General features: G+C 40.9%; 1 protein-coding gene across 3 annotated transcripts; it reads right to left on the minus strand.

Annotated features, from left to right (window-relative positions):
- Positions 1 to 761: 761 nt before the first annotated feature.
- On the minus strand, positions 762 to 9,199 carry LOC113100995 (kelch-like protein 8). Of its 3 annotated transcripts, XR_003289876.1 has the most exons (11): positions 9,115 to 9,199; positions 8,120 to 8,310; positions 7,495 to 8,043; positions 6,610 to 6,796; positions 6,393 to 6,536; positions 5,343 to 5,454; positions 4,043 to 4,211; positions 2,482 to 2,641; positions 2,166 to 2,367; positions 1,727 to 2,084; positions 762 to 1,613 (listed from the first exon to the last, which is right to left on the minus strand). XR_003289876.1 is itself a non-coding variant. In XM_026265486.1 (10 exons), exons 2-10 carry the CDS (start codon positions 8,285 to 8,287, stop codon positions 1,961 to 1,963), a joined length of 1,815 nt encoding a protein of 604 aa, XP_026121271.1. In that variant the 5' UTR covers positions 8,288 to 8,310; positions 9,115 to 9,199; the 3' UTR covers positions 762 to 1,960. The 3 variants fall into 3 exon arrangements, 2 of the variants coding, with proteins under 2 accessions (XP_026121271.1, XP_026121272.1); XM_026265486.1 differs by having other exon boundaries at positions 762 to 2,084; XM_026265487.1 differs by having other exon boundaries at positions 762 to 2,084; positions 9,082 to 9,165.
- Between the last annotated feature and the right edge of the window lie 482 nt (positions 9,200 to 9,681).

Consider the following 9,681-nt stretch of genomic DNA (forward strand, 5'->3'; position numbering starts at 1 on the left):
TTTTGGATGCCACAGGATAGATTAGGTCTTGTTGTTTTGAGGGCTGCTTTATCTCCTGGTCTGAATGCTTTATTTCTGGTCTTTAGCAGCCCATGAAGCTTTTGGTTTGCTCGTGTGGTGATGGTCTTGGTGACGGTCACATCATCAGTGCACTTTTTGATATAACGAGGTGGGGGCGGGGTACAGCCTTGTAGTGAAGTGTGTGAATCCAACAAACCCAAACCCCTACAACACAGACCCATTGTGCTCAGCTAAAAAGAAATTGTGTCAGTTCAATGTCTTTTAATTTTTTTTTATAAAATTAAAATTTCTAAGTCCAAAGAGGTCATTTCAAAACCCTTGTGACAGCACATATTTTAGGAAAATATAGTTTGAATAAAACTTTTACCTTCGCGTTACACTTTAACCTTTTTTATATCTACCAAATTGACAGTAAACAATGAAAATGCAGCAAATACAAAACTAAAATACAAATTACTCCGTGCATCCATTAAACTGCACACAGGGAGTGATGTTGGATAATCGGTTTTCTATTTTAAGGCAGACTGTTGTAATTTATACACACACTTCATATTAACATCACTTCAGACTAACCCTAACCCTAAATCTCATGAAATGTATTACTAACCCAATTATTTCAAAGCCAGGGTTTTAAAAAGAGAGAGAACAGAAAAGGACACTTTGCGTTTTTGTTTTATTCAATCATTACAAAGGTTAAAAATAAGGTCTCAAAAGGAAAAAAATAAGGGAATAAATAAACATATTGAGCAAAACAATAAAATGTACACATGGGAAAATATGCTATAAAGTGTCATTCTTCAGACAGATTAACTTTGAGAGAAATATCTTTCAGATATACTGCTTTTAAATCAGCAGGTACAGAAATGCAGCTAACATTGAAAGTCATTCAAATAAATCGCTATATGAATATTTATTGTTGGTTCACATCACCGAATGCAACATGTTAACATCTGTGACAGCAGAATAATAAAACATTTCAACATTTCAACAGCAGATCTCAAATATAATCAGATTGACACGCTGGAGTCCAACCAATAATCACTAACTAAAAGCAACAATATGAACTGTTTACCAAATCTAAGAAAAAGATACATTAAAATAAATATTTTATATTCAGAATTCAAAGTCATTTTGAACTAACCCATCTGTATTCCCTCAATGTACAATGGATCTGTTTTAAAATGTAATCATATCTTTTTTCCACTTTGAACTAAATCATGTGAAACATTAAACACAAATTCAAGCCAGAAAAGCCTTACACCTGTAATATACAACAGCAATATATAAAAGCATCTCTGAGCTTGCTGTTCATGTTTGGCAGTGAAAAAACAACAACACCAGAAGCACATCATTGCTCCACACGGTTCAACACAAATCTAAACCCAAAACCAGTCTAGATCCTCTGCAGGGTTCCATTAAGACAGTCTTGCTGAAGTCATAAATGAGACATGGCTCAAAACAGAAGTATAATTGCGTCACGTTAGAAATGACTCTGCTCATGGATCTCTCACTTTGTCTTGATTACTGTGATTGTCCTCACGCAAACAAACACTCGGTTATAGAACAATCTCTTTTTGATCGTTCTTCGTGTCCTGAAGTCACAAAATAGGGTTTTTGTAAGTTTGTGCATTAATAAATATCTAATGTCCTTTTGTCATTCAAACACAAGAATGAGAAGATTTCTTATGTAGAAGAGAGATATCACTTTCAGCAGTTCAGGCAGCAGAAATCAGTACAAACAACACAAACAGTGATCATGTGATCTCCCTGCTAAAAAAAACAAACACTTTCCACTAACAAAATTCAAGCAAAAACACAAAGTTTTCTTGTGGTGTAGTACACAGAAGATTCAGAGCCACATTACAGGTGAAAGCAGGTGTTTGGTGTGTAATTAGGATGAAGCGTTAGTGTTGTAGTGTGTCAAACTCTGACGATGTGGCTACATACAGTCAGCGACGTTACTGGAGCCCTGGCCGACGTCTCGAATCTGACTGATGTGAGTGGAGCAGACGGCGACTCCAGCTCCGGCCCGACAGTGAGACACAGAGCCCACCAGCTCCCATCTGGTGCAGACACACACACAAACTAATTACATCTGAACTTAATCACATTCTTCTGCAGAGATGTTCAGCTTTATATCTCACCTGTTCATCCGGGGCTCGAAGGCCTCCACCGTATTCAGGTAGATGTTTCCATTGTGGCCCCCCACTGCAAAGACACGCCCCATCACTGTGGCAACGCCGACTCCGCCCCTGGGCGTGGTCAACTCCGCCACATACTCCCAGTGATTGGTCCTGGGGTCGAAGCGCTCCACTGAGCTCAGCGGAGAATTATCATCAAACCCACCTTCAGACAAACACACATCACATGAAGCTCACAGATCTCCCTCCAGCAGAGCGTAGCTGAGCCTGGTTTCACATCAATCTCAAATTATGAAGATGAACAAATTCTGATTGTTACCAACAACGTAGAGGCATCCGTTGAGTTCACTGACACCGTTTCCAGCGCGCCGCTGCCCCATCTCTCGCACATCTGTCCATTTGTTCAGATGAGGATCGAAGCGCTCCACGCTGGACAGCGACGCAACACCGTCATTTCCCCCGACCGCGTACACATAGCCCTGGTGAACACACCACACCAACACAATCAAACCCATGAACAGAAGTCAAAACAATAGAAGCAAACCAGTAAGACCTCCGCTTAACTTCGGAAAACAGTTTGAGATTATTTCAGATTCAGTCCGAGAGCTCTCTGTCCCTCCATTGAAGCTGTGTGTACGGTCTACTGTCCATGTCCAGAAAGGTAAGAAAAACATCATCAAAGTAATGTCATTAATCCACAAATGACTTAAGCTGTTAACTTTTTTAATGTGGCTGACACTCCCTCCGAGTTAAAACAAACCAATATCCCGGTTCTTTTACGTTCGACGTAATGGCGTCATTTTCGATGATTGCCCTTGATTCAAGCCTTCGGTTTACCCGCGCTAATAACACTAGCACAGAATCAGTTCAGAATCAATCACCAAAAGAGTCAGTTCAGTTCAGACGCTCTGTGTGTCGGTCTGCTTCACACTGAATCACAGTATCATCAGCTCCTCGGTTCTCGAATCGGACGCGTCTGACAGAAACGGTTCTTGACTCGTGAACGAGTCAGTCTGTTGTTCGTTATCTGACTCGGCTCGGTGTTCATCTTCAGTTCTCTCTTCACAGCAGTTCAGTCAGTCACTGTTTGAGTAAATGAATTACTCCTGGATTTGGTTTGTCTGAACTCAGAGGGAGTGTTAGCCACATTAAACAAGTTAACAGCTTAAGTCATTTGTGGATTAATGCGTATTGGAGACGCGAACCGTTTAAAACTATTCAGTTTGATTTGGTGAACTAATTCAAGAAGATCCGGTTACATCGAATGATTCGTTCACGAAACGGATATCACAAACTGCTTTGTTTTGAACTCTCTCTCACACAGACACAGAAGAGAAGACAATGCTGAATAAAGTCGTCGTTTTTGGACCAAAATGTATTTTCGATGCTTCAGAATATTCTACCTGACCCTCTGATGTCACATGGACTACTTTGATGATGTTTTTCTTCCCTTTCTGGACATGGACAGTAGACCGTACACACAGCTTCAATGGAGGGACTGAGAGCTCTCAGACTAAATCTGAAATAATCTCAAACTGTGTTCTGAAGATGAACGGAGGTCTCACGGATTTGGAACGACATGAGGGTGAGTTATTAATGACTTAATTTTGATTATTGGGTGAATTAACCCTTTAACTAGCCATATAAGCTGTAATATGGTTTAGCTGTATACTCCTGTGATTGGCTATAATGCCCTCAACACTGTTCGAAACAGGACCGTTACAGATCACTTACACACAAATACATCCATCAGCTGTCACAATAATGAGTGAAACTGGCTTATTGTCTTTGTAAGTCAAACATTTAGCATTATTGTCATATGCATACTTCCTAATTTTGTGTACAATGGTGTGTAAGTGACTCCTGATGAGGTTTTGTACCCCGAGCGCCACAGATCCCACGCCTCCTCTGGGTGTGTTCATAGGAGCCACGGCGCTCCAGCGGTCCGACTCGATGTCATAGCGCTCCACATCACTGAAGCAGGAGTTATCATCCAGACCTCCGATAGCGTAGATGGGTCCGCCGAGAGCAGCCAGCGCGATCCCCCTCCTGCCCAACACAAACACAGGACGATATCTCCCTCTGCATGTTCAGCTCCGTCTTCTGTGTCAATACTGGGGTGGAGCGGTTCAACTCACACGGTTCGGTTCGGGTCACGCTTTCAGAGTCACGGTTGGTATGTGCTATATTTAGGGAAGAACTATACTGTCAAATAAATATGACTATAAAATATAAATTCTTTATTAAAGTTACAAAAGCTATTCAGTCAAGAACAGTGAGTGATTTCTTTGTTGTTGCTGTTTGATTAATATTAATATTAAGAGAGTGCTGTCACTTTAAGAGAATGCACTGATCCAGTACATTCAGCTGGCTATGTATGATATAGGATACTTACCAAGATGGGCATTTTGACAATTTTGTATGAATTTGTCCATTTCAGAGAGAACTTAATATTTGCACGCGTTCTGAGACACTGGTTTGTGCACAGATCTTCTCACTGTGTGCACAAGCTTGCGTCCTATGGCTCTTAAATGTTCAAACTGGCAAAGCTTTCAAGAGTTTAGTATAAAAAGCTTACAAGAGATAGCATAAAAATATCAACGTGCTGTTCAGGTCTCACCTGCGCACGTGAGCTATGGCCACCCGGGTGATGATGTCATAAATGCCAGCTCATATTCGGTGTGGAAGTGGCAGAGTACCGCTTTAGAGCGCAAAGGGTTGTGGATTCCCAGGGAACACAAACGAGTAAAACATTTATAGCCTGAATGCACTGTAAGTTGCTTTGGATAAAAGCGTCTGCTAAATGCATAAAAAAAATTAATGGTTTGCTCACTTTTTTTCCCCCATTGCTGTGAAAAGCCAGAATGCACATCCATCAACAGACATCCATTAGCAGAATCCTGTTTGTTTTACATGTTATTTAAAGCAAACGGTTTTACAGATAATTTGTCAGATTTAAGTTGAAGCGCGGTCCCAGCGTGTGGAGAACCGTTCCACACCTAGTCAATATGTACAATATCTTTATTTTGCTGGACAGGTGCATTGACATAACTCTTTAATCCCATGAGAATTAAATTATAACTATAAATATTAATGAAACAACAATGAATAACAGCTATAAACTATGAACAGTATTAGAGCAGAACAGTGCAGGTCAATGAAAGCTTGTATTCCTCATACCGTTTAGTGTTCATGGAGGCTTTCATCATCCACTTGTTGGTGTGTGGGTCAAACATCTCCATGCTCCCGAGGTGCTCGTTGCCATCATGGCCTCCAACTGCATAAACTTTCCCTATAAAATGATAAATATGAAGTTTTATTCTTATGTTCGAGTCATTTATTGTAAGCAGAAGGTTCCAGTATAGCACTCACACTTATAAAAAACAGAATTGGTTTAGGGATGTTCACAATTGACAAAAAATCAACCCCCTGATATTTTCTTGAATTTAGTCTACATGAATATACCATATCTTTTCTATATTATTTGTAAAACTCTTATATATCTATTTCTGTCTTTATTAATTGATATCGATTAAAACAAAATTTTTAAAGAAGAGATCTTATTTATTCACTGTAAAAAAATAATTAAACAACACCGTAGTATTAAAGTCTCAAAATCTAGCTTTTTTTAAAGCAGAAAACAGTGATGAACAATCCTCATTCCAAATCTAAGCTTTTTGACTGGTGAAAGTGAAGCTAGCCGTCTGTGTGTAATGCGCTTTACGCTCATTCTGCACCGACACATGTGCGGTGTTGCACTTTTCACTTGCTTCATGCAAGTTTTGCATTATATCTTCACTTTGGAATGTAGAAATCGTTGCCTGCATCATTACAGCGATATGTCTTGTGATCACAGTACTGAGCTGCTGCAGTGAAGCAGCTCTAATGCTATCAAATTAAAGATGATGTGCCATAGAGCAAAATAATTAACAGTGAAAGTAACAAAAACTTGTAAAATGCACTTTGATGGGCATACTTAAGTGTGAAAATAACTGAAGAAAATATTTGTTTGATAAATGAACTAAGCCAACAAACATATTCTTTATGATTCGGTAACCAATATTTTGTAAAATTACAGGTACTGGTTCTCAGTATCAACCTAGTTCTGGAAGTAGTGTCAGTTCATCCCTACTTTTAAACACTAGTTAAGTCAAAGTCAAAGAGTTTTTGAATCCCTCTGTAATTCTCCTTAAATCGTTGTTTTATTAGCTTTTCATATCTCTTTGTCACCTGCTACTGAAATCACTCCCACGTGTCTGCGTCTGCTGTTCATTTCAGGGCCGAAGAACCAGCTGTTTTTACTGATGGAGTAACACTCGATACTGCGGAACGGGTCTCCGGATCCCCCTCGTCCCCCGACGCAGAACAACACACCTGTCGGGGTTCTCCGTTAGACACAGCAGAACAACACAAGAGAGCAGGAACAATCACGGCTGTATCTCCTGACCTGCGGTGTGCTTCCGAGGAGTCGTACGGATCGAATACTCAAAGTCAGGAACGCTCTTGTTACTCAGGTGTAAATGATAATTTCTAGCTTCATCCAGAAGGTCTCTGCAGCTCAAATTAGCCTTGATCATCTCCTCTTTAGCAACAGTGACTGTGAGGAAATCCACCGGCAGCAGAGGAAGACGCACCTGTGTGAGAAAAGCCCATCAGAACAGACTTTTAATACATTTGTTGACAACATTAGCTTAAAAAGAATCCAAGCCTGTTTCTGAAATATGATGTTGGATCTGTACAGCGCCACCACTGGCCACAAGCTGAAGCTGGATCCGACAGAGTACTTCAAAACTTGACCATGTTTCCACAGGTCCAGCCAGGACTTCATGGCCAATGTGTTTTGGTGTCTAGGACCAAGCAGGATATTTCCTCACATGAGAGGTCATGTTATCTTACTTGCTACAAGACCCTCCCTACTTTACAAGAACTGCACTCATTCAGAGTCAGTAAGAGGCCTGGTAAAATCATTCTGGACCCCTCAGACTTCTCTGAACCGCTGCGGTCCGGTCGGGACAGAAGAACAGTCTCTTCACTCAGACAATCCATCTCGTGAACACTTAACTTGGCCGCAAACGTGTTAAACTCAACACTATTTATACATTTATGTATTGTACATTGTTATATCCTAATTACATAATCCATTTTTATTCTTTCTATTATCTTTCTAGTCACTGTCATTCTTCAAAAACTGTGGAAGCTTGTCACTAAAACAAATTCTTCGTATGTGTAAACATAGCCTACCTGGGAAAAAGGCTCTTTCTAAATATAACACTAAAAAGTGGGTGTGAAAATAATCCCAACAAACTTCCCATCCCAGCCCTGAGCAGCCAACCTGAGACATGATCTGATCCAGCCAGACATCATGGTGTTTCTGATTGGCTTTAAGCCATTTGACGGCGGCGTTGTACACTTGAGTCTCAGACTGAATGTTCAGGTCACTGGATCCCAGCAGCGTCTTGAGGTGCTGCGGCGAGACGCAGATGAAATCCTCACACTCCACCACTTCACTGAAATGCTCGCATGCGTAGCGGTCAGCCATGTCCATCAGGTCCACCCTGTTGTGACTCTCTGCAAAGGTGCGGACGGCCAGACAGTTGGAGGGGTGGAAGTGTGCTTTCATGTATTCACAGCAGGCTCGAGCGATCAGCTCCACCTGCAGGATACACGCCGCGTACAGCAGCGGCTGGACGTTATCCACCGTCAGAGTCAGGCGCGAGGAGTACGCAAAGAGCACCAGGTCCTGGATGGCATCGGCGTCGAAATCTCGTATCTCAATCAAGTCCTGTTTGGCCTCGGCCATATCTGAGAGGAACATGGCGTGGAAGTACGGCACCACGCAGGCCAGAACCAGTTTGTGACATGGTATCAGTCTGTTCCCAACCTGGAGCGAGAAACAAAAGGGAGAGACTTAGAAACAGAAGAAGCTGCTGTGAGACTATATTCACGGTGTCAGATACCTTCAGAGTGACGTCACACAGCTCTCCGTTCTCATAAAACTGTCTGAGGGAGTTGTGGAAATCTTTCCAGGCCTCTTTAGCCTCGAACACGAACGATCCGTCCGCGTCACCCTCGCTATTAGACGGCTGCGACGAGCGTTTCTGCTGATTCCCATGTTCTGGCACCATGTCTTGCTCACACACACCGACACCTGCACACACACACACACACACATGAAATACATCTCAAAGGAGAAGACGGTTAAATTCCATGATTGACACGCTGTTAGCTGTCTCTGTTAAATGGCTCTTCTGAATGAACTCTGTGTTTGCCGACATGGTCCTCCACACACACACACACACACACACACACACACACACACACACACAGACCACCTTTGTTGCAGAACCACAGTTCAGTTATTCTTTATACTGAGCAACAGACTCTTTTAACTCTGTGACTCAACTATATCATAAACATATCATCTGAGAATCATTGCTCACATGAAATGAACATGTACTATACTATATCAAGTACTATAAAGATTTAATAACATCTTTTTATATTTTGAAAGCTGGGTAGGATCATATATAACAAACTATAATTGATCCCATCAAAAACGCTACACAAAGAGACATAGATATATAAAATAAACGAGATAAACACTGGCAAATATATTGCATGCTACCAGTGAATGAACCGTTTTATGTTGTTTTTATCCTATAAGTAACTGCTTCAAAGCTGTTTGTCAATTTTCGTTAATAAACTGCAATAAACGCCTTTTTATTTTAACACTTTCCGGTTTTTTTTTTTTTTTACTATAAATTGTGTAACGTTAAGCTAAATGTTTAAACAACCAAAACATGACAGCATGAGCTAAAACGTCAACACAACAAACGGGACGGATTCACGAGCAGGAAATATCAGAGATGAACCTTATTGACTTTAAGCAATTAAACAAAATTAAAATAAAATCAATTACATGTGTGAATTGGGTGTTTTATCGATGTTTTACCGCATTTTCAACAGCCGCACTTCCTCTGTGGACGGATCGAGGGCACTTCCGCGTTCTGAAGCACTATGAACTCTGGACCTTGTAGTCCAAACCACTGAAACTCTTTTACTCTGTGACGTGTTCCCCATAGAGATCGGGAAGATCATAGACACCCCCTCCAGTATTTCGCGATTTTGCGATCGCTGAATTTATCGAATTTATAATTTAGGAAGCTCCTAAATTTTCGCAAAAGATCGCAAATTTTCGTAATTGCCACACATTTTACGCATAATTTGTGTATTTCGAGCTGTGCATACTGTTTATCTGCTCGAGCTGATCTAGACACCATTATACACAGCGCTGGGAGATACAGTGAAGAAAGCTGTCCAATTCACCACAGAATCAACATCTCTGTGAAATCTTGCTAGAGGCAAATTCAGCAAAGAATTCTGTTAAAGCTGATATCAGAACAAACACCACTGATGTGGAAACCAGGAAAAACATTGTTCAGTAAACACAGAATCTTCATCATTCAACATAGATTTAACAATAAACTAAGAAACAGTTTGTGGCAGAAATCATCTAATG

This window comes from Carassius auratus, unplaced genomic scaffold (assembly GCF_003368295.1).
Source record: "Carassius auratus strain Wakin unplaced genomic scaffold, ASM336829v1 scaf_tig00217443, whole genome shotgun sequence".
NCBI classification, from domain to species: Eukaryota; Metazoa; Chordata; class Actinopteri; order Cypriniformes; family Cyprinidae; genus Carassius; species Carassius auratus.